Consider the following 25494-nt stretch of genomic DNA (forward strand, 5'->3'; position numbering starts at 1 on the left):
CCCACTGAGCTGAGCCTCCTACCACTGCTTGTTGTGTCTCATTCCTGGTCTTGCTTCTGGGCAACAGGGGTCCCACCACCTGCTGAGCACCATCAGTCACCACCTCAAGTGCCACTGGTGATACCCATATCACTGGTTGAGAAACAGTCCTCTAGGCAGAGTGCAGTGAGGTTGCACCCAGTGAGCTCAGCCCTCCCTACTGCACTACCCAGAGAGAGAGAACAAACAATTAGATACTCACATGTTGGGAAACCTCACTAGACTCCATCCTCCCTGTTCTATTGTCTAGAGCAGGGCTCCTGGACTTTTAACAATTGTATGGAAGAGGGCATTTCAGCAGGTGCAGCTGGTCATCTCACAGATGACCAGCTGCACCTGCTGAAATTTTCTCTCCTACACAATTGTTAAAGGTCCAGGAGCCTTAAAGCTGAAAGTTTGACCACCCCTGGGCTAGAGAGAGGGCAAGAGAGCAGCTAGAGCCACATCCAAAGGTGGCGGGTGGGAAGCCAGCCAGCAGGTCTTTCCTTGCAAGCATCACTTCCCCAATGGGCTCTGTGTGCTGTCATGTCTGTGTTGTGTAGGAGGGCCATGCTTGTGAGGTGCCACTCGTGTTCTGCCCCTGACTGCTTGTGAGATTCCACTGTGTTGTGTCTGTGTTGTATGGGAAGGTCCGCACTTGTGAGTCTCCACCATGTTGTGTGGGAGGACCTGTGCTTGTGAAACTCCACTGTGTCATGTGGGTCAGTGCTTGTGAGTCTCCACCATGGTTGGCAACCTTCAGTCTCGAAAGACTATGGTACAAGGTCTCCACCATATTGTGTGGGAAGTTGCAGTGCTTGTGAGACTCCACTGTGTCATGTGGACCAGTGCTTGTGAGTCTCCACTATGTTGTGTGGGAGGATCTGTGCTTGTGAGACTCCACTGTGTTGTGTGGGAGGACCTGTGCTTGTGAGACTCCACTGTGTTGTGTGGGAGGATCTGTGCTTGTGAGACTCCACTGTGTTGTGTGGGAGGATCTGTGCTTGTGAGACTCCACTGTGTTGTGTGGGAGGACCTGTGCTTGTGAGACTCCACTGTGTTGTGTGGGAGGACCTGTGCTTGTGAGACTCCACTGTGTTGTGTGGGAGGATCTGTGCTTGTGAGACTCCACTGTGTTGTGTGGGAGGACCTGTGCTTGTGAGACTCCACTGTGTTGTGTGGGAGGACCTGTGCTTGTGAGACTCCACTGTGTTGTGTGGGAGGACCTGTGCTTGTGAGACTCCACTGTGTTGTGTGGGAGGACCTGTGCTTGTGAGACTCCACTGTGTTGTGTGGGAGGATCTGTGCTTGTGAGACTCCACTGTGTTGTGTGGGAGGACCTGTGCTTGTGAGACTCCACTGTGTTGTGTGGGAGGACCTGTGCTTGTGAGACTCCACTGTGTTGTGTGGGAGGACCTGTGCTTGTGAGACTCCACTGTGTTGTGTGGGAGGACCAGTGCTTGTGAGACTCCACTGTGTTGTGTGGGAGGACCAGTGCTTGTGAGACTCCACTGTGTTGTGTGGGAGGATCTGTGCTTGTGAGACTCCACTGTGTTGTGTGGGAGGATCTGTGCTTGTGAGACTCCACTGTGTTGTGTGGGAGGATCTGTGCTTGTGAGACTCCACTGTGTTGTGTGGGAGGACCAGTGCTTGTGAGACTCCACTATGTTGTGTGGGAGGATCTGTGCTTGTGAGACTCCACTGTGTTGTGTGGGAGGATCTGTGCTTGTGAGACTCCACTGTGTTGTGTGGGAGGACCTGTGCTTGTGAGACTCCACTATGTTGTGTGGGAGGATCTGTGCTTGTGAGACTCCACTGTGTTGTGTGGGAGGATCTGTGCTTGTGAGACTCCACTATGTTGTGTGGGAGGACCTGTGCTTGTGAGACTCCACTATGTTGTGTGGGAGGACCTGTGCTTGTGAGACTCCACCGTGTCGTGTGGGTGGTTTCAGTGCTTGTTGACTCTTCTATCTGTAAACCGCTTTGTGAACTTTCTGTTGGAAAGCGGTATACAAATACTGTAACTATTATTATTGTGAGAGGCGGTTGTGTTGTGTGGCAGGGACTGTGCTTGTGAGATGCCCCTGTGTTGTATGGGTTGGTGCTTCTGAGACTCCCCTGTGCTGTGTGGGGCAGTGCCGGAGAAGCCTGTGCGCGGAGGTGCCACTTGTTCTGCCCCGACTGCTCGGCCTTCCACGAGGCCTTCGTCCACAATCAGCATTGGTCTCCATGGCAACAAGCGGGGGGCAGCGGGTGCGCTCAAGGAGGACGGAACTTTCACACTCTGGTCACCTGACCGCGTTCCGGGGCCCACGTGATCCCGTTTCCATCGTCGCCATTTTGAAGCTCTGCTCTGCAAAGAAGGGAGAGAGTTTTTTCCTCTCCCTGGACAGGAAGGTGGGTGAGCGGGCGGCGCGGTGGGGTCGCCCTGCAGGTACGTGGCGGCGGAGGGTGGGATATGGGGCGGGGAGGACCAGCACCCGTAGGCGCCTTCCCAGCCCTTCCAGGCTGCCATCCTGCCCACACTTACCTGGGAATAAGCCCCATGGACTGTAAGGGGACTTGCCTCTGAGTAGCCATGCTTAAGGACTGGGCTCCCAGGCTGCCATCCTGCCCACACTTACCTGGGAGTAAGCCCCATGGACTGTAAGGGGACTTGCCTCTGAGTAGCCATGCTTAGGACTGGGCTCCCAGGCTGCCATCCTCTCTACATGTACCTGGGAGTAAGCCCCATGGACTGTAAGGGGACTTGCCTCTGAGTAGCCATGCTTAGGACTGGGCTCCCAGGCTGCTATCCTCTCCACACGTACCTGGGAGTAAGCCCCATGGACTGTAAGGGGACTTGCCTCTGAGTAGCCATGCTTAGGACTGGGCTCCCAGGCTGCCATCCTCTCCACACTTACCTGGGAGTAAGCCCCATGGACTGTAAGGGGACTTGCCTCTGAGTAGGCATGCTTAGGACTGGGATTCCAGGCTGCTATCCTCTCTACATGTACCTGGGAATAAGCCCCATGGACTGTAAGGGGACTTGCCTCTGAGTAGCCATGCTTAGGACTGGGCTCCCAGGCTGCCATCCTGCCCACACTTACCTGGGAGTAAGCCCCATGGACTGTAAGGGGACTTGCCTCTGAGTAGCCATGCTTAGGACTGGGCTCCCATTTTCCCCCCATCCCACTCTTGACTAGGAAACAGCTTGGGGTGCCTTAGAGGCTGACTAATCTGTTGGGGCAGGGACCTCATGAATACCTTCATAGCTGTGTCCACTGCCATGCACAGCTGGCAAAAATACAGTCATAGTATACTTAATGGGGCACAGACAGATCTTTCAGGATCTTTGGTAGAGGCTTTGTTGGTCTGTATTCTTTTCCTGCCTTCAGGAAAACCCCTGCAAAACTTACCCCTCCAATCCACCAATGTTCCTGCCACTGTGTGAATCTTTCTCTGTATTTGTGTGTTTTAAAGAGTGCAGGTCATGCCTCATGATCTGCTGATTTGGCATCCACTGATACTGGTAACAAGGCAAAAAAGCAACCAAAATACCCCTTTCTACCTTCAGGCTGTTAAACAGCACTGGTTGCAAGCTTCTTGGGGGTTAAAGATAGCTTTAAAGACCCACTGTCAGGGTTGCCCCAGAATGCACTGGTATAGATGCTTAATGCAGTATAGTGTCTATACCAGGGGTGCCCAGACTCCATCCCTGGGGCCACTTGTGGCCCTCGAGGATTCCCAATCCAGCCCACAGGAAGCCCCCAGTCTCCAATGAGCCTCTGGCCCTCTGGAGACTTTATGGAGCCCGCACTGGCCTCACACAAGTGCTCTCAGCATGATGGCCAACTGTTCAACATCTTGCATGAGTTGTGGGACGAGGGTTCCCTCCTCTGCTTGCTGTTTCATGTCTGTGATGCAGCAGCAGCAAAGGAAAGGAAAGGCTGGCCTTGCTTTGTGCAAGGCCTTTTATAGGCCTTGAGTTATTGCAAGATTTTTATTCATTCATATAAGTTCCATCTCTAATATATTCATTTATGTAAATTTATTCAAGTTTGAAATGTGAATTAACACCCCCCCCCCCCCCGCACAGTGTCAGAGAGATGATGTGGAAAGTTTGGACACCCCTGGTCTATAGCAATGCATTCTGGGGCACCAGTGCAAGTGGGTCTTTAAAGCTATTTTTTTTCCACTGATTTGTTATCTACTGATTATTTTTTTTTAATCCACTGAGGGTTCTGAAGCGGAACCCCAGTGGAGGCATGACCAGTACCTCTCAAGGCTTTGTCTTTGTTCTGCTATAATGAGCTAATCTGACAAACTTACTGTGCAATTTCATAGGATGTGAGAGTAGGAAGGGATCTTGGAGGTCATTTAAGCTGACCCCCTAAATGCTCAGTGCTTGCAGCTACAGCATCTCTGACAGGTAGCCATCTATCTTCTGCTTGAAAAACCTCCAGTGAGGGAGCATTTGCACAAGCTCTGACTGTTCCAGCACTAGACAGCTCTTGCACCTTGGAAATTCTTCGTGTCTAGCCTAAACTATTTCCCTGCAGTTTTAATGGATTGGCCTTGAAGAACCATGGAAAGTGAGCCCTTTCCTTCTTCTGTGTGACAGCTCTTTGAATGCTTGAAACTGGCTATCATATTTCCCTTGAATCTTCTCCAGCTGAACATACCAAGCTGTCTTAATTGTTTCTCACAGGCCTTGTTTTCCAGACTTTGGTTTGCATCCTTAGGTGTGTTTATTTCAAAAAGAAAAGCTCCAGCATCAACCTTGTGTGCAGAAGAGCAGAAGTCAATACTTACTGAATAGCAATACATATTGATGTATTGGACTTTATCAGTGACAAAAAGAAACTTGCACACACAGCCTCTGTGGCAGCATTAGAGCTATCTCCAGTCCAATTAAAAAACATCTGATGCTTAGAAGTGGGTTCTCCTGTTGTTTCTTTCTCTGATCCCTGTCATTTGAGATCCAGTTACTCATAAGCACTTTTCTCCTCTTCTCTTCCACCCACTTGGTTCTGTGAGGCTTTAAAAAAGGCTGTCTGAGGCTTCCCCCATCTTTGGTTCTTTGTATTTCAGTGACCATTTATTTCTATTATCAGGTATCCTCTCCCCTTTCTTCAGAACCATGAATCTCAAAAGAGGATTTTATTTAGTTTTGATTTCCTTTTCCAGTCCACTAATGCCTCATACCCTACGTGTTCTATTAATAATCTTAGTCCTAATCTTCACACTCTAGGGTTTGGGAGAATGTTCTACCATCTCCCCAGGTTTCTGATCCCCCCCCTTCCAACTGGCCGTTTTAACTCTGTACTTCACTGCCCAGCTTAGCAGTAAACATTTCCCCACCATTGGCCCCAGTAGGATCTCTACATGTTCAGTGCTAATGCAATTTGTGTTTTGCTATCTCCGTGGAGCTGTAAAATGCAAGTGCAGTACTGTTGTTGGAAGCCTACTCTCTAACACTCAGTTTCCAAGAGCGTTGGATAAGGGACATGGTGAATGCTTTTCTCATTGGAGGTCCTAGTAAGCTATTGTAAGTAAGACATTGGAGGTCCTAGTAAGCTAACAAATTCTTATCACTCTCAGCCTTCTGATTGCAGTATCAATAGTATGTTTCTTGAGATTAAGCAGAAAGTTTATTCCTTTTGTAGAAAGTGACATTTTGCTGATAGACTCCCTCTGATACTGTAAAATAACTGTATAACTTTCTGTTTCCCTTCTGCTTTAAAATGGTATGCAGAAGGATGTGTGCTTCTAGATGTGGGAGATAAGATGATTCATTTGAAAGGTATGTTCTTTTGTCTGATGTCACAGCTGCCTTCACTTGCAGATATTCATTTTAGGATTTGATCTTGCAGTTAGAGCGGAGTGGGTGGGCCTTGTACTGCAGGTGTAGTGCTGCAAGCACGTAGGTCTTTTCTCAGAATTAGGCCTTTAAAAACATTAGATACTGACCACAATTCTGCGTATTTCCACTGAAATCTGTGCCAGTTATCCACATTATAGTCCCACAGTTGGTTTTCCCTGAAGGCTTTCTTTTGCCAGAAGAAGTCTATGTGGGTAGATTCAAGCTGAGGAGAGGATTGGGGAAAGGGGCTGTTTTAACCTTTTCTTTTCTGATCACTTGACTATTTAAAATGGTGTCCTTATCTCACTTTAACTGCTTTTGCTTCCAAAAGATAAAAGTGCTCATCTCCTTTATCTCTTGGGGATAAAGGCAGGTTGAGAAAGCTTTGTGCCTGGATAGCTGGAAAGCAAAGCATTAAAAAGTTGCAGATATTTCATTTTATCTGGTAGTCCATATAACCTGAAGCCACCCCTGAGTTACTTTGATTTTTTTTTTTTTTTGCTTCAGGTGTATTGGCAGGGAGAATCAGATAATATGCACTTCTCCTTGTGATGTGCAAAAGAGCATCAAGGTTAATTTTATAGATTTTCCCCTGAACAGCCATCACCAAAGGAAGGATTGTCAACATTTGCTGGTGTGTCAGAAGTGATAGATTGTCGCCATTCAGAGCATAAATGTGCTCCTTTAACTGTGGACCTTTTGCATACACCCACAGAACTCACAAGGTATGTCATGCTTCAGCACATTCCACTTAAGAGAAAGGAGCAGGTACATACAGGGAAAAGTGACAGTTGCTCCCCCTTTTTTTCATAGTAAGAAATCCCCTTCTCTCCTGTTTCCTTTTTTTAAAACCACTCCTTTGTTTGTTTTAGGGTTGGCATGCTTCTCATCCTTCTGAATAAATCCTTGAAGTTGCTTTCTCATTATCTAAATTGTTATACCCTCTTTGGTAACGCAAGTCCAGGTTCTGTACTATGGGGTTTAAAAAAAAATATATCTTGCATTATCTTTTTAGATTCAAAATGATGTCAATTGAAATGTGGCTGAATCTTAAGAAAGATCTATCAAATTGTAATGTCATCTTATTCCCAACCTGCCATTCTTCCACCTGCCTTGTTTTTAGCTGGATACTTTTCTTTGTTTTTTGCACAGAGGGGGGAGGGAAACATTTATCTTATGCTTATTTAACAGCATTGTTTTTGCAGGAAATCAGCCTGCAAAATGAAATCTGTGCCAAGCTGAGTAATTGCTTATGTAGAGCACAGAAATGCATGGCAGAGATTGCTTAGCTGGGTTGGAATAGTTGGAGAAAAAGAGGTTTAAATATCTTACAGTAATGCATTGTGAACACTGTCCGCCACATTAGGTAGGACTGTTAGAGACCTGCACAGAACCTTGGATATCCTCTCCTGCCAGTAGACAATGCTGATCTATGTGTGCCAATGGTATGATTCAGTGTAAGATAGCTTTCTATGCTCACTAAAAGTCACAAATATCAAATTTGCATTACATTTGTTCTGTCCCAAATAAAATCATCTCAAAAGTAGTCGCAGCTATGGCCATGTCTGTTTTTGTCTTCTAACCAACTTCGTAGTCATCATTTGTATTGATTTTAAAGGATTATCTGTTCAGGGCAGATATATCCTTCAGAAATATTTCAGCAAATCCTTTTAAGTATTTCAGTGCTCAACAACTTCAGTCTGTCTCAAATGAATGTTCTTCTTCCACAGTTTACAGCCTGCTGTGAGAATTTTTCAATTAGGTGTGGGAAGTAACTCCCAGGACGCTTGCAAGAGATCAACAGACAGATGTTCAGATCAAGGCAACTCTGCTCTGGCGCGTAGGGATGACATCATCCCTAATTGCCTTTGCTAAAAGAGCACAAGCACAGCTGAGGCAAGTGCTGGATTGGCAACTGCATTTGACAAATAGAAGTCTGGGGAGGGAACAGGGAACATACAGAGGATAGCAGGTCATTCTTTGAAGGTATGCAAGCATTCGTTCATCCTTTAAGACAGTGGTTCTCACACATTTAGCACTGGATCCCACTTTTTAGAATGAGAATCTGTCAGGGGCCCACCAGAAGTGATATCATGACTGGACAGGACATCATCATGCAGGAAAATTCTTAACAATCCTAGGTTGCTATCCTACTCACACTTACCCAGGAGTAAGTCCCATTTACTGACATTGTTAAAAGAATAAACATAGTAGCTTGTTAAAAGTACAGGTCTGTAACATTTCCCCAAATGCAGTCACATACCATGGTGGCATCGTCCAATATATTAAAAATAAAATATTGAAATGAATGGGGACCCACCTGAATTTGGCTTGCGACCCACCTAGTGGGTCTTGACCCACAGTTTGAGAAACACTGCTTTAAGATGCAAAGCAAATGAAAAAGAGGATGGATAGCTATGCATCTGGTTCACAGAAAAGGTGCATGTCTTCCCCAGCAGTTTCTAGAATTTGCCATATGTAAGAATTTTCTAGAGTTCCTAGAATTTTGCCATATGTTTCTCTTCCGTCTCACATTTGCATGCTTCTTAAAACCGTGATGGCCCATAAGCAATTATGGTGGAGAATGGAATCTTTGCTCAAACAGTAGTAATGGCACATAGAAACCATCTCACTTGGTCTCGCACTGCACTAAATGTGACAAACCGCGTTATATCAGCCATGCAAAGTAAGGGTGTGCAGAATGATTGTGCCAGGTTACCAGCAATGCTGCAGAATGGGGTGACAGGTCTGTGACCTGCTGTCAGAGCAGGACATCGCAAACCAAGTGTGGATGCTCCAGATCCACAGTCAAAAAGATGGTTAGTAAAATAGTTACTGAGGCAACATCAGCTGCTTATTATTAGTTTCTTAGGAGGCTATCCTTGTCTTTCTGTAAGTACATTCTACTGAAATTAACAGCGCTTAGTTGTAAGTTGTTTGATTTAGGATTGGATCATAAGTTGCACTTCTGCCTCTTGTTTTTTGGTTCTATGAGCTTGATGTTTCATAAGAACAGTATTTTTTTGTAAATTTCTTTCAGATATTATGGAAGAGGGTGGCAATATTACAGCACTGGTCTCAAACATTGGGGAACAAGAAGCTGTACTGATCTCTGAAACAGTAATTGGTCCTTCTTCGGAAAGTGGCGGAGACCAAAGGAAGTGTAATCCTGATCCACTAATCCAGGTCATTCGAAAGCTAAGTAAGATTGTCGAGAGTGAGAAGTCACAGAAATGCCTTTTGATAGGGAAGAAGCGCTTGCATCCTGAAGCATCTGTGTTGCCGTTGGACTCTCAGGTTCTTCCAGAGGTCCCTGCTAAAACAATTGAACTGCCTCCCTTGGGCACAATAAATATAGATGATTATTATGTGACGGACTGTCCTCCGCAGAATAGAAAGAAGGTGGTTTGCTACCAGTGTAGTCTCTGCAGATCTCTGTCTCCCACTCTTCATCTTTTAAAAGAACACTTAAAGCAACATGATCAGCAGAACGAGGTCATACTCATGTGCTCAATATGCAATTTTGCCACAAAAAGCCTAGAGGAGTTTGAAGTTCACGTCCAACATCACCCAGAGAACAATGACAAAGCCCATGTGCCATCTAAGGAACAGCGATGTACAAATCTCTCCAATACAACTTTGCATGGGCCAGTGGAAAGTCTCGTCAAGGTAGGAACTGACCAGGTGGCCCAACTTCAGTCTTCCCACCTGGCTGAAAAGAAAAGGCAAAAATGGTACACCTATGAGCAATATGGCATGTACCGATGCTTGATTTGTAGCTACACTTGTGGCCAGCAAAGAATGTTGAAAACGCATGCCTGGAAGCACGCGGGTGAAGTTGATTGCTCTTATCCTATATTTGAGGAAGAAAATGAGCAGCCAGTGTTGCCAGATTCTGCTCTATCAGGTGTTTCTCATAACGTTGATACCGTTGTTCTTTCATTAGAAAATAACGACCTGGGTCTCTGTAGTGACCAAGCCATTCAACTCCATATTTGTAGCCCTGAGCAACTGACGTACAAACCTTTGGTAGTGGAAGAATCTGTAAAAGAGGAGGCTGTCCAAAGTCAGTCAGTAGCACTTTCACCAGCAGGAAAATTGTTAGAGGAAACTGTATTGGATGCAGATCTGGAACAAGATAATTTGGTAACCGATAGCTTGCTTTCATCAGCCCAGAAAATCATTAGCTGCAGCCCGAATAAGAAAGGTCATGTTAATGTCATAGTGGAACGTTTGCCAAGCGCTGAAGAATCTGTCTTGCAGAAGCCTTACTCAATGGATGCAGATACAGAGATGGAGAAAAAAATGATCTCCGATGAAACACAAGTTGCACGTGATGGGTCAGAGGACGTTTATCACATGGATAAAAATTTGGTGGGACTTGAAGAAGTAATAATAGGATGGAGCAGCTCGGAAAAGAAAGATAGTGACTTGAACCCTATCGGAGCCAAAGCTGCTGATGAAAATACCCCTCCTGCACGGAGAAGAACCAATTCGGAGTCCTTGAGGCTGCATTCGCTGGCTGCAGAAGCTCTCGTTACAATGCCTATCAGAGCCGCGGAGCTAACCCGGTCAAGCCTCAGGGCCTTTGCTGAGGTTAACACTCTAGGTTCTGATGCTGGGCAAAGACAAACTGACGGAAACTACGCGGCCCATTCCAAACTGGTCACTTCCCTTAAAACAGAGGAATTGTCAAGCCTGGACCAAGCTGACTGCACTTTGATGGAAATAGAGAAGGATAGACCGGAGTTAGCTGAAGGCCCCACTAAAATGGGCATTAGCATGTCGCTGCTCACAGTCATTGAGAAACTGAAAGAGAGGACAGACCAAAATGCCTCTGATGATGACATTCTGAAGGAGTTGCAAGACAATGTGCAATGCCAGCCTGTCACTGATGCCCAGGGGCTGGGGAGTAACCTGGTCGAATACATCCCCAATGTGGATCATCCCTTCCGGTGTCGCTTGTGCCACTACAGCAGTGGCAACCAGGGCTACATCAAACAGCACTTGCGAGTCCATCGCCAGAGGCAGCCTTATCAGTGTCCAATCTGCGAGCACATTGCGGACAACAGTAAAGATTTAGAAAGCCATATGATCAACCACTGCAAAACCCGAATGTACCAGTGTAAACAGTGTGGGGAATCCTTTTATTACAAGGTGAATATTCTTGCTTTGTGGTTTTCTGTAGTCCTGATAAGAATGAGCAGTGTTCCATCTAGCTCACTGTTGTGTACGCTGATTGGTGGCGGCGGCAGCAGCTCTCCAGGGCATCAAATAAAGGTCTTTCCCCTCTGTATGTGGAGGTGCTGTCAGCAATTGAACCTGGGACCTCCTCCATCCAAAGCAGGTGCTTTGTTCCTGAGTTACAGCCCTGGCCATTCAAACTCCAGGAAGGCATAGCTTTTCACTGCAAATGGTCTATGACTGGGCTGGAGGAGAGGCGTGTTGGGAGTGCAGCAGTGGAGTCCCTGATCACACTCCATGCCAGAATAAGAATCCAAGGTTGAATTGTGTGTCAGAACCCATATGTTTCTTCCAGAGGGTAGGCATCAAGGAGGCATCTGGATTGGAATTGGGCTTCTGTTTTTATTTGATGCTGGAGTTAATGATGGAGCAAATGGAACATATCTATAAGTTTCAACCTATAGATATGCGAGTATACAGAAGAAACAAAAGCTACAGTGAAATCCCCCTCCAAGAGCCAAACTACGTATTATGACAAGCATGTAATTGGTCCCAGTGGGCTTGTGATTTTTCTGTCCTAAATATCTGGGGGGGGGGGATTTTGTTTGGGACCAAGACACAGGGGAAAGAGGCTTTTAACCTCTTGCCCCTGCTATGGTCCCAGTCTGGATTGTCTTTTTCTTCTCCACCATCCCCTAGGTGCTCTTTACCTCAGAGAAAAACTGAGCAAATAGTTACTGTGGGGGAGTAGAGTTAAACCTCTCTCCATGCTGCAATCTCATTGTGGCCTATAAAGGCATTTTACAAATGAGATTTTAGATAATGATAGTAAATGAAGCTTGCGTTAAGCAGTATGTTAAAGTACTTGGGAACCCTGAAAGGCATGCCAAAAAAGAATGAGCTTCAATAGTAATAAGTGTGTATCATCATTTTTAATCATGCAAAGCTTTTCACGTGTAGTAAATTGATATAATCCTTAGAATAACCCTGTAAGGTAAATAAGTCTTCCTTGTACTCCCTTTCCGGGGAGCATGTACAAGTACTCCTCATTGAACCAATACGTTACACTTCTGTGCAAACCTGTTGCACCTTTGGCAGCAGAGGAATATGGAAAAATGTGATGGAAGTGGAGCAGGGTTCTTGGGCAGACTTGTAAGAGATGAGGCTGTTCTTGAGATGCTCTGGTCCCAGAACTGTCAGTTGTTTGACAGCTCTCAGTCCTGTGCGTTTCTACCAAGAAATAAACACCATTTAATACAAGTGTAAGTAAGCCCTAAGGCTGCAATCCTGTACACCAGCGGGCTCCAAACCCTGGCCTGTGAGCCAGATCCAGCAACTGGAAAAAGCCTTCCCCATCCTGTGCGGTGCTTACTGTTGCATGCTGCTGCTTCTTATCTTTCCAACCAATCTTGTCAGAAAGTCAAGTTGGGCAGCTGCTTCAGTTGCCCGTCGGCCCAGCAGGCTCTGCACCCTAATTTCTGGGCAGAAGCAGCTGCCTGGAGTGACTTTCTGACAGGATCAAGTGAAAGATAAGAGGCAGTAGCACAGAACAGTACATACCATGCACAACGGGGAAGGCTTTTTTGCTACACAGCAGTCCATGGTTTGGAGTCTGCTCCTGTACACAATGCCTTGCAGTATGCCTGTTGAGCACCTTGGGAATTACTTTTGAGTAGACGTGGATAGGATTCCTTTGTAACCCTTTCAACTCTTTGTTAGAATAGAGCAAGAGGATAATTACTTGGACTGTGTCTCTTGAACAATATTGGGTCTAGGATACAGAAATCATGTTGTCTTGTGTGCTCCCAGAGAGGTCTAGTGGGCCACTGTGAGATAACAGGGAGCTGGACTGGATGGGCTCTTGGCCTGGATCCAGCAGGTCTCTTCTTTCATTCCTTATACCAGCGGTGTCAAACTTGTTTCATACAGAAGGTCGAATAGCATTCATTATATCTGCTGAGGGCCAAAAATGATGTCATTAGACAGGAAGTGATGTCATTAAACAGGTCATAACAAAAAATAAACACTTTTTCTCACTTAGCTGCAAATGACAGAAGAGAAAACATGCAAATTTGATCATATTTTCATTTTCAATTTTCATGTGGACTGCCCTTTCAGTAGTAATACCTCAGCACTGCTCAGAAGCTGAGAGCTGAGGGCCAGATAAAAAGCTTTTCCGGGCCACATCCGGCCCCAGGGTCTTATGTTTGACACCCCTGTCTTACACACTGCAGGAAACTGGATCAGTGCCATCCATTCTGTTTCTCCATCTTGCCTTAGAAATTGGATTCCATCCCCTTGTGCCCAGTTTATCAAACATCTCTTTATGTTAAATATTTATTAATATAGCACAATCCATGTGCATGGAACTTTGTACAGGGTGGGGGGGGAAGGCAGACCCCTGCCCCAAAAGGCTTACAATTTAGAAATTGTCTTTTGAATCTCTTAATTGCCATTTGTTTTGGCTAACAAGCATAAAGTTGTAGACCATGGTTGTTAGAGAAACAACTGCCACAGTTCAATACTGGAGGAGTTTGATTGCGCTGTTATGTAAACTTAGCTCCATGTTTTGCGTTCCAGAGTCAGCTACGAAGCCATGAAAGAGAACAGCACAGCCTCCCAGATACATACTCAGCCCTATCGTCTGACACACTAGTGACGTGTAGCGAAGTGGAGGAACGAATTGGTACTGTCTTTCTGGCTCACTTTGAGATAACATTGGGCTACTTGAGGTACCAGACGCCCCATGAAGAGATTCCTAAGAAACCTTTTGTCATGACAGCACTCCAGATAGTAAGCATGACATTTAAAAGCCCCTCACAACGTTGGTCTTCCCAACTGCATGTAGTATCTGAGCACCAGTGTTGCTGTTGTCAGGAAGATGCAGCACCTGCTACTGAGGCCATGGAAGCGGCAAGGGGCTTTTAAATGTTACATTTGCTCCATGGAGCATTGTCAGAAGAAATAGATTTTTGGCAATCTGAACATGGGGTTTTTGTTCATTTTACAGTGCCAGACTGTGAAACTAGACAGGCAGAATTTAGGAAGTGGCATCCACATCCCTTTCCCATTGTCCACACTGCATTGGGAAAACTGCTTTTGCAGTTCTAGAATCTTGGAATTGGGAGGAAATGACTGCAATTTTTTTTATTGTGTATTGCTCCAAAAACCAACCAACCAAAAAAACCCACAATCCTTGCCTCAACTCTTAACACAGACTCTTGTCTGAAAAGCTGGGGTTGGGGGTATGTCTTGGGTAGCAATGTTCTCCTTTTTAATAGCACTCATTAAATGAGAATATTAAGCTTTCTAAAGTATTTTGGAAACTCTTTGCAGTCAAATTATGGCACAGTTGCAGGAAGGAAGTTCTCTTGTGAAACAGATGCCACCTGCATAAAACAGCCCCAGCCCAAGAAGTTTATGACAGAGCATCTGTTTGCATGTGAGTTATTGGAGTAGGAACGTTAGCTCCTTGTGTATAAAATCATCAGTGCCCCTATTTATCACGGCTGTGCTAGAATGTTATAGAAACCTTGCTGCATATAATTGCATTGTAAATGCCTAATATTGTTGGAGGCTTGTAATACGAAATATTAGAAAAACACCTGCTTTTGCTGTGAGATTGAAATTGGTCCCTCCATTAAGCTCCACAGACCTTGCCCTTCCTCTTTATTCGCCTGAAATAGAAATTATTCTCAGCCTATCAACCTGACTAAAACGTACAGTAAGATATGTTGTTGCAGTTTGTTGAAAGAATGAATTGAAACTAGTGATACAAATAATTTTGTGTAAAATATGGAATTGCTAGCGATTTAGTGCTTATCACTAGACAGTGTATTTTATTTGCCAACAAATGTTATTTCCTTCATTGCTATATGATTTAGTTAGTAATAGACCTGATTGTTTGCAGACTTTCTTCTAACCATTGCACCACATGATTGCAGTGTCACAGAGGATGCTGGGGCTATTGAGTTGTGGAAACCTGAGGGGTACCTCTTGGGTCTCAGGCTGTTTCCTTGGTGCCCCCATAACAGTATCACCCCAGTCAGCCTCTTGGGTTGTTTGTTTGGTTAGCCTGACCCTGGTAGCTTTATAAAAACTTAAATCCAATGTCTATCAAAACCGAAACTTCAGCTTCCAAATACCAAGATTTGGTAACTGTTCCTTCTAATGTACAGAGCTTACAGTCTAACCTAAATAAGCCAGGTTGTGCTGAAATAGAATCTGTTGGTTATGAAGAAAGTACTTTTCAAAATATAATATTTGTTGCATGTCCAATATAGGGGATAGGATTTCAGTCCAGAAACTTTACAGATGTGACACTTGTGATTACACAAGCACGACATATGTTGGTGTGCGGAATCATAGAAGAATTCACAACTCCGATAAGCCATACAGGTAAGGAACTCTGTATCTTCTGTTTAAACTTGTATTTAAGATACAATATCAAGGTTTTATTTTTGCAATTGCCAGTTCTAGAGATAGTAAGCTTTGGGTGATACCTTGATTTTGGAGAAGAGTGTCATTTTTTTTGGTGATTCATGCCAATAGCCTCTTTAGAATCCACCACTATTCTGTGTAGGGTCTCTTTAGACATGTCATAAAGAACACTCATTTTCAGCTCATAAAAGAAAAAAGGATTCTTGGGAAGGAAGTTATGAAAACATAAGAACATAACATAGAGCCCTGCTGGATAAGGCCAAAGGCCCATCTTCCTGTATCTCACAGTGGCCCACCAAATGCTTCAGGGAGCATACTAGACAACAGACACAACCTGCATCCTGGTGCCTTCCCTGCATCTGGTAATCAGAGGCAGCCTACCTCTACCTTGCACATAAGTACCATGACTTGTAACCCATGATGAACAACAAGCCAGATTTACTAGTGACTCAAGCACAACTTTCCGAAGACCATCAATATTTGCACATGCATGTGAAACATACGTGTGATCACTTGTGACATTTCACATGAATACAGCTGGAGTACCTTGTTCAAATAGGTAGTTGACACCTCGAAGGGCTCTCAGTGGCCTCTCCACTTGAGCACCTTCCCATAAATAGCAACCGTGGTTGACTACAGTAATGAAAAGATTCCAGCACAAGAGATTAAACAGCTGAACTTTGGACAATTGTCAAGATGACCATTGTTCTCTCAAAGAGCTGTGTTGACTAAGGTTGTTGAGGCAATGGGTCACTCTGTTGCTGTTGTTTGTTCAGATGTCGAGTGTGTGACTTCGCCACCACAAACATGACCAGTTTGAAATGCCATATGAGACGCCATCCTCAGGAGCACCAGGCAGTGCAGCTGATGGAACAGTTCAAGTAGGTAACTGCATCTGCTTGGCAATGCAGATGGTTTTATTACATGCATAAATAGTTGGGGTTCTTCACCTTTCTGTACACACATGGCAAGGGGATCCTTGATGTTGCATCTTCTTTGGATTTACACCTTGCAGTCATTGTAGCCTGGTATTCTGGTGGCTCCAGATAGTACATATGCTTGAAAAAGAGAGAGACTCTGCCAGTCAGGCGCTCTCAAAAGTATATATGAGTGGACTGGAGTTACCAAGTGGTAAGGGAAATTTATTTATTTACCATATTTTTATCCCTCTTCCCCTAAGGGGACCCAAGGAAATGCAGTGTGCACATGGTTGGAAATTTCCTCCTTCATGTTGCATGGTCTGAGCTTACTTGTCCTAGGTGTGGTTCAGTTTTTTGCATTCAGGGAGGGCCTAGAGAAGATGAAAATAAACTGGGCTTCAGAAAAGGTTGATGTTTACACTTTGATTAACATTTGACCTAACCTCCAGTGAAAAGCCTGTTCAACAAAGGGCTATTTTTTTTACCCATTTAGCTGAATTTAGAAATATTGCAATGACCACTTTGTTGCATCTCTTTTTCTAGCTTGTCTGGGGATTCATCCTTGATGGTGGCTGTTATCCAGAACTTCTGGAAATATGTCAAATCCTCAGTGTGAGAATCTTCTACGCACCATACGTATCTCTCACTCAGCCTCACACCCACACCCCTATGCGCTTGCTCTGTTTTCATTTTAACTTCTAATATTTATCCTCCAGCATTTGACTGAATAACTTTCATAGCTCTGGGTGTGTGTTGATGTTTCAGTACATTATCCTTAACAATATCTGTTAAAAAACATGAAATTTAGCTGAGCTAGGTTTGAAATTAGGTGTGTAGAATGTATGTTTCAGCCAACAGATATTTCTCTGTCCAAATTTTGGACATGGCAGATTGATTTGGTAATTTTTTTTCATTTGTAACCAGTTCTGCTTCCTCTTCTCATTTTTTTTCTTTTCAGATGTTCCCTTTGTGGTTATGTGTGTAGCCATCCTCCTTCCCTAAAGTCTCATATGTGGAAACATGCAAGTGACCAAAATTATAACTATGAACAAGTGAACAAAGCAATTAATGATGCAATTTCACAAAGTGGCAGGTGTGTGCATATGTATTTTGAAGTCATTTACATTGTCATAATACGAGGAGTAAACATAAGGCAAAATCCAAAGACCTGAATGGTATGTCAGTTACTTTATAGCAGCAGTCTTCAAATTGGAGACTGCTGTGCAGCAAAAACTGCCTCCCCATCCTGAGCAGCTTTTACTGTTTTGCTGCTCTGATGCTTTGTTCCTCAGCTGTGTGGGCATATGGACCCACTGGGCAATCACATCTATGTCCTGGGCATCCTGGTGCAAAGCCTGCTGGGATATCAGGCAATAGATGCAACTTCCCAGAGCTCCCTATGCCCGTATGGCTGAGGAACAAAGCAGTGGAACAGTAAGAGCTGCTCACAGAGGGGAGAGATTTGGGTGAATACCAAATCTGGCCTGCGGGCCAGGATTTGGCAAGCCCTGCTTTATAGTATATCACATATATTTACATTTTATAGTTACTTTATGATGATTTTATTTTGGAAGCTCCCAAACCCCAACTAATTTTCAGCAAAGGTTTTTGGGAACCCACCATCCCAAATTGAGAGAGCAGTTCAGCTTCCTGCATGATGTACTGATAGGGAACATTATTGGAGAATTCCCAGTTTTGCAGTTCTTGTGCCAAGCCTCCAAATTTTTCTTGAAAGTCCTGGGAATTTAAAGTATAGTTTGGAGTATTTGCTGCATTTGTGGACTACTGTTGGGAAAATGCTGAATGCAACTTGTGCATGCACACACCTCTAGAAACAGATTCTTAGAGGGGCTATTTGTGAAAATAGACACATGTACATGTTCTTCTGTAACTGTACATGCATTTATTTTTCATGAATGCATGCTGGAGACTGAAACCTCTCAAACAAGGGCAGGCAAAATTCTTTGCTAAGGGCCACATTGAGATGTGGACGTTGTATGAATAGCCATAATGCAGTTATAAGTACCATCATATCTTTGATTCCAGCTACAGAGGTATTTTACATGAAATTCACTGGCCTCTTATTTTTATAGCACTCATTTTTTTTGAATTGGAGGGATTCTGGAAAGGAAAATTGAAAATTTTCTTGCCATACCTCTTGTTAACAGCCAGATATTTTATACCTGCACTATTCTCAGATAGGACCAGTGCTGGCATCAGTTTCCTGCAAACCCTGAGGGAAAAGGGCCACCACCCATCCTTGTGGCTTCCACTGACACTAGTTATTGGAACATCAAGGGTTGACCACATGGAGCCCCAATGGCTATGGGTCAAAGGCTAGTGCCACCCCTGGATAGGACATACTTAGCTCATGCTTAGTTCTAGCATTATCAGTTGGTCAGTCAGTGTGTATGCCTGCATCCTTCTTTCATGCACACAGTGTGCATGGCTAAATTGGAGGCTCTCACAGGCTGGCTCCAGCATCAGGCTGTACTTTGCCCATCTCTGCCATCAGATGTAGGGCACAATTAGAGTATATGTTGAATATAATGTGTGAACAACTACATGTGTACAAATCAACCATCTGGGTGCACCACACACAGTTTGAATGCGAGTACAGTATAATGTGTGAATATCTGTAGTGGTTACCTTTAATTGAACTTGGCACAGGAGACTAACATCTACATGGTATTGATGCAACTAACATAAGCTTCTTTCTTCCTTTCTTAGATTCCCAGGGCAGCTACCTGAAAAGCCGATAACCAATGGTTCTGAAGATGATTCAGTTCCTTTGATAAGTAGCTCAGAGGGCTTGTCTCTTTCAGACACATCTAACCAGACAGTGAACAAACCTGTCAGTTCTGAGGATGAAAACCGAAACCTTAGTTCCACACTGACTACCTCATGCACGTCAGATAAGGCCGTTGGTCTGCCCCACTTCAGCACAGAGTACTGCGTTCTGCTCTTCTGCTGTTGCATCTGTGGATTTGAATCCACCAACAAAGAGAACTTGTTGGACCATATGAAGGAGCATGAAGGGGAAATTATAAACATAATCCTCAACAAGGACCATGGTGCAGCTCAGAGTGTGAGCTAGGCGGAACTGGTCCTCGAGGAAATTTCTGACAAGTACTGTTTTTTCCTGTGTTTCCTAGCATAACCTAAAATACTCACTCAACTGAGTAAAAACACAGCAGGGTTACCCAATTGTTGACAACTGATAACAGATTATTTTGCAAGCTCTTAGAGTAACTGTTGCACGTTCCGTTTTAAAGAAAAAGTCCATTTCATCCATTATCCCCTGCCAAGAGAGCCATTTTCAACACCTGTTACTAATCCAAAGCATGATAGTATAATGAGAAATTCACACTAAGGTGTTAACCTAAGGAGTTATCTTCCTACCTTGAAACTGTTTAAAAAGTGTCAAAGTCATTTCAGGTAAATAACTCTCTTTTCTTGACGTAACTGACTGTAAGATTATAACACAGCTAGTTTCCTAGAACTCTTAGAAAGAAGGGGAAATAGGACAGCTTAAGCCTTATCGTTCCTTGCTTAATTGCTTTTTTTCTCAGAAAAGGTACTAATTTTTGCCTGAGGTGGGTGGCATAAAACGACTTGGTACCTTCCCGTGGTTTAACTAAGTAGATCTCTTTTCAGTATGATGCTGCCATAAGAAATCCTAGATGAATGTACTATATATGTGTCTTGAACTCAGTTCACAACAAATTTTAATACTGCCTGTATATTATATGTACAGGCATTTAACTAGTAGTGTTTCATTACAGATGTACTGGAAGTGCCCTAATTGGGGGGGGGGGGGTAGGAGGGAAGTACAACTAGTCCTAGGTGAATCTTAACCCAAACTTTGAAAACTCAAGGAGAATCTTCAATTTTTCATCCAATAACAGTTTTCTTCAAAATCCAGTTAAATCGTACACTGACATGTTCTTAAAATACAGTGGAAGTTACCATAATTTATAAGAGTTATAAATTGGCCACTAAAAGGGTTGCATTCCCATTAATGTACTTGTGTCCATCCCTGATTCCCCCTGCCCCCCAAAGCTCTCTCACCTTGCTAAATATACTGAGCTTATTTCTTTGGCTGCAGTGTTCTATGCTGTTCAGCCATTTTAAACTCTCACTGAAGTCAGTGTAAGTTAACAAGCCTATGTTCAAGACTAGTCTGTCATTCTCCATGAGATACTAGCAGCGTGCTTCAGTCTGGGTGAACACACTCCCAGTTCCTGCCACATTGCTGCATTTTCTTTCACTATAGTAGCTCATTGCTTCATGGTATGTACTGTGTGGTCCAACAAATTCATTGTATGCACATTTGGAATTGTTTTCCAAGAATAGCTGAACATATTTCTCATATTTATTATCTATTTATATATTTTTGTTTACTGAATTAAGCTAAAAGCTCAGAACTTTCATGGTGCTACTTAAGGTTCTTTTTCCAAACTGTGAAATTGGACAAATGGACAAGAGTGGTGTATATAATTTTCAAGAAGCTTTAAGTACTGACTGCCGATGTACTTCAAGGCATTATGCTGACATCCTGAACTAGTATTCTTCCCCATATTTACTTCTTCTATTAATTGCTTCTAAGTTAGACACAGCAGTGTATGAAAAAGAGTAACATGCCCTAAAATTAACATTTAAAATACATGAACGATGAGATTTAGAATTTGGATTTTTGTGTTCTTGAAGAATAAGACACATGAAGGGCAATTGAGAGGGAATGTTCAGTATTCAAAGCACTGTACTAGGTATTTGTTTTCCTTTGAACTCTTATTGTTGATGAGAATGAATTTCAGTCACATAAAGCATGTCTGGCAACTTTTTTTTGCCCTTTTGTATTCAATCCTTGCATTGGTTGTGTATTCTCAGCATGGAGTTTCAACGTGCATATGACATTGGGCGAATAATATTGGAGATCAAACAGGATGTATTAACAGTCCAACTCCTCTAAGGCCTGTTTGCTGCAACTAGTGTAAAGCTTGGTAAAAATTACCAAAGTACTCAAATTCATTTTAGTTTCATTTCAGAAACATAAGTTTCACTTTGCCATGAACCTTTTTCTCCCCATAATGGATCATGCCTCTTACTACACTACAGGAAAATTGTGAAGTGATGAGCTTATGAGTGGTACTCTTGTTGAACTGTTTTTTAAATGCACGTGGAGATGTTTTGTCTTTTCTTAGAATACAACATGCAAGGAACTGAAATGAACTGCAAAGCCTAGACAAGGTGTATGTATTCAGCATGTTTTGTTCTTGCCGTTTGTTAATATTTTGTTAACTCTTGAATGATAAAATGGAGTCTTTTAAACAAACTGACCATACTTTCAAGTTTGGCATTACTGTCATTTGCACAGAAAATGAGCAAAAGTCATACTGAGGGATCCCTAATTTTAGTGTTCATGCATTGCCATCTGTTTGCACACATTTGACATTTGGAAGGTTTGAGGCTGAGAGGAGTTTCCTGATCATGTTACCTGTCTTGGAAGGTGTTGGTGTGTAGGGATTTTTATTTTTTTAAGAGCAGTTCTCAGACATGTGGCACACCTTCCCTTTCTGCTGTAGGATTTTTATTAAGATAAAATGCTCAGGCACACAAAGCTAATCGTACCATTTGTTTCATTTAATTTATATAGGAGTGGATACAGTACTCTGAATGATAGTTTCAGCCTTTGCTTTAGACATTGTGTTTCTGTTATGGATGAAGTTTCTGCTTTGACTATTGGCTGCAGTGCCTTTCTATGTTTGCTGGGGAGTAGATCATATTGAAATCATTCCCAAACAAATGTGCTGCAGATTATATTTTAACAAAGCAGAGTTTACCCAGTCATACTCAGTGGGGAGAGAATTATTTCAGTGAATCAGCACTGGGAGCTGCTCTGGGTGAATTCTAAATGTAAAAAAGGTTGCAGGGGTTGAGAGTAGTGGGGTCATGCCTGCCTATCAGATGTGCCTATCCAATCTACAGGCCCACTGAACATCTACATACAACAAGCACTATTTGCATCAGGCCAAATCACATGAAGCACAGGATGTGTGGGCCCAACCTATACACTTATTAAACTGTGTAGCTTTTTAACCTGTGCTAAGGTTGCATCCAATTTGTAGACATTCTGGTGGGTCTGGTGGTAAGACAAGCACACCTGGTTAGTGGTATGAACTGGTAAAGTACCATTCTCTTCTTCACTGCCAAGCCCACCTGCCCTGCCCTTGGTTCGTTAGAACCATTCCATGGATTACAATGTAAGCAACCTATCTGGAAACATGCTATATTGGATTCAAGCGTGGCTTATCAGTCAAGGCTTTTTTTTAGCTCTTCACATTGCTCTTGTCCTGAAAGACAGAGTGGGATCTAGTCAGTTACTGCATTTTTAAAGCACTTATTTAATCATTTAAAAAAAAAAAAAAAGTACAGTTGGTGCTCAAGTAATGTTAAAATATATTTAATAGAAATTTGCATTTGATATTCATAGGCATGGGTACCTATATTTTTTTAAGACAAGGAATTGTAATTGTAATACTGTGGCACTGCTTTTTATAGCCAAAGTATATAAAACTTTTAGAAAACTGGCATGTAAAAAGATTGCAGGTGTGTCTCTTGCTGTATCTGACTGATAGGATGGCTTTATTTTATAAGGTATTTCCTGCACATTAAGCTGCATGCCTTAAGTTCTCTCTAAGATTGTCTGTTTGGAACTGAAGCAAACTTTGTAGTACTACTTTGACTACTTTCTGGAATACTGTACATTGTTAGAATAATTTATTTTGCTTTACAGAAGTTTTGTCATGTATTGACTAACTATATTTTGGTAATAAACACTTTTGTTGAACATATCTGTACTGTAGTCAATGTAGCTTTCATTGTTTGCAAGTTTGGTGTGTATTAGAAAGACTGTGTGTAGTACTGTGATGGAGCAACCAAGCTATGAACTGGGAAGTCAGATGAGAGAGATCACTTTTTTTAAAGCTGGTTAAATGTTAACACAAGGAATATGCTGCTGCAAGCAGTGGTGGTGGTGGCCACTGGCTTGATGACTTCAGAATGGGTTTGAAAAATTGATAGAGAGGGTGTATCTATGGTTGGCTATTAGCAATGATGGCTCTATGGGAGCTGCTATATTCAGAGGTAATATGCCATAAATACTAGTTGCTGGGTAGGTGGACAGCAGATAAACCCTTCAGGCTCCATGGAGAGTTTTCCAGAAGCTTCTACTCTTATTTATGTATTAACTATTTTTTGCTTTTAGTTGTTTCTGTAAGCTACCTTGACTCCTCCAACAAGAAGGAAAAGGTTTAAATATTTTAAATAAATAAAAATACTGGAATACATGGACCTTGGGATTTGATGCAGCAGGGATCTTTAGAAGTTCTCAATGTCCTTGCTAGATTGTTTCTCAGCCTGAGTCACTACCACCTATCGGGATAATAGTGGCCTATCTTACAAGGCAACTGTGCAGGTCTAAGCTGAAGACTAGTAAAAGGATGTTTTCCTTTCCTGCAATTCTAATCTAACCCAGTACTTTGCTACCAGAGCAGTCAGGCACTTAAAGATGATTATGAACTGAATTATAACTGTCCTATTATGGAATTTTCCAGGTTTTTTTTATCCTCAAGTGTGAAAAGCTTTGTAATATCCAAGAGAGCATTGCCACTGCCTGTATCTTACCAGATCCTGCTTTTGCAATGTAAGATGCATTGTGTCAAAGAATACCAGATTGGTCATGAAGGATTAAGAATACAAAAGAAGCCGGATAGCGTGTCCAATAGTTCCGTCTCCTTTTGTACTAATCACTGGGATGTTTGGAAAAAATGGGTATGCTTCACTTTATTTTAATAAAACAATGTTCTCTAAGCCAATAGGACTGCTGCCACCCCATATCTCACCTCCACTGCTCCTACCCACTTAATTGCATCCTGCAAAAATAATGCAATAGTTTCTCCCACCCCAAAAATAGGGTTGTTGCCTTTTTCTAGCTGTACTCCTGAACCTTTATCAGTTGCAGGAGAGGCAAGAACTGGAGGGGAGAAATTAAAAGTAACTGAAGTTTATACTCACCCCTTCTCAATTATTAAATACACAGGAGTTGTTAGTGGCATCCTATAAATGCACTTAACCCCTTCAGTCCACTAAATGTTATGACTGGTCAGTCTCTCCTAGCTCAAGCCCTCTAAGGCTGCAATCTTACACCTACTTTCCTGGGTGCAAGCTCTATTGAACTCAATGGGACTGCCTTCTAAATACATATACATAGGCTTGCGCTCATTCTGTTTCTTACAGCTATCCTCTAGTGCAGGGGTGTCCAAAGTTTTTGGCAGGAGGGCCACATAGTCTCTCTGACACTATGTAGTGGGCCGGGGGGGAATTAATTTACATTTAAAATTTGTAAAGTTTACATAAATGAATATATTAAAGATGAACTTATATGAATGAATGAAGGTCTTGCAATAGCTCAAGGCCTATAAAAGGCCTTGCACAAAGCAAGGCTGGCCTTTGCTGCTGCTACTGCATCACAGACGTGAAACAACAAGCAGTGGAGGAAGCCCTCATCCCACAGCTCATGTGAGAGGTTGAACAGTTGCTGTTCTGCTGAAGCATGCCTTTGGAACTGCAACAGAAGGCATCTATCTCCGGACCAGATCAGATGGAAAGCTCTTCAACCTCTCCAGACTGAGAGCAAAGTCCAAAGTCCAGCTGAAATGTCTGTGTGACTTCCTCTTTGCCGACGATGCAGCTGTCACTACCCACTCTGCCAAAGATCTCCAGCAGCTCATGGATCGTTTTAGCAAAGCCTGCCAAGATTTTGGACTGACGATCAGCCTGAAGAAAACACAGGTCATGGTTCAGGATGTGGACTCACCTCCCTGCATTACAATCCCTGCACATGAACTGGAGGTTGTCCATGACTTTGTGTACCTTGGCTCAACTATCTCCGACACTCTTTCGATACCAAGCTAAACAAGCGCATCGGTAAAGCAGCTACCACGTTTTCCAGACTCACAAAGAGAGTCTGGTCAAACAATAAGCTGACGGAACATACCAAGATCCAGGTCTACAGAGCTTGCGTCC

The 25494-nt window shown here is 43.2% G+C and overlaps 1 protein-coding gene across 3 annotated transcripts; it reads left to right on the forward strand.

Moving 5' to 3' along the window:
- The first annotated feature begins 2352 nt into the window (after positions 1-2352).
- On the forward strand, positions 2353-23257 carry ZNF507 (zinc finger protein 507). Of its 3 annotated transcripts, none has more exons than XM_066637488.1 (8): positions 2353-2415; positions 8904-11020; positions 13628-13733; positions 15331-15445; positions 16264-16368; positions 16951-17019; positions 17366-17500; positions 19138-23257. In XM_066637488.1, exons 2-8 carry the CDS (start codon positions 8909-8911, stop codon positions 19502-19504), a joined length of 3009 nt encoding a protein of 1002 aa, XP_066493585.1. In that variant the 5' UTR covers positions 2353-2415; positions 8904-8908; the 3' UTR covers positions 19505-23257. The 3 variants fall into 3 exon arrangements, with proteins under 3 accessions (XP_066493585.1, XP_066493584.1, XP_066493586.1); XM_066637487.1 differs by having other exon boundaries at positions 2370-2452; XM_066637489.1 differs by lacking the exon at positions 16951-17019 and having other exon boundaries at positions 2370-2452.
- The last annotated feature ends 2237 nt before the right edge of the window (positions 23258-25494 follow it).

Source organism: Tiliqua scincoides, chromosome 9 (assembly GCF_035046505.1).
Source record: "Tiliqua scincoides isolate rTilSci1 chromosome 9, rTilSci1.hap2, whole genome shotgun sequence".
Lineage (NCBI taxonomy): Eukaryota > Metazoa > Chordata > Lepidosauria > Squamata > Scincidae > Tiliqua > Tiliqua scincoides.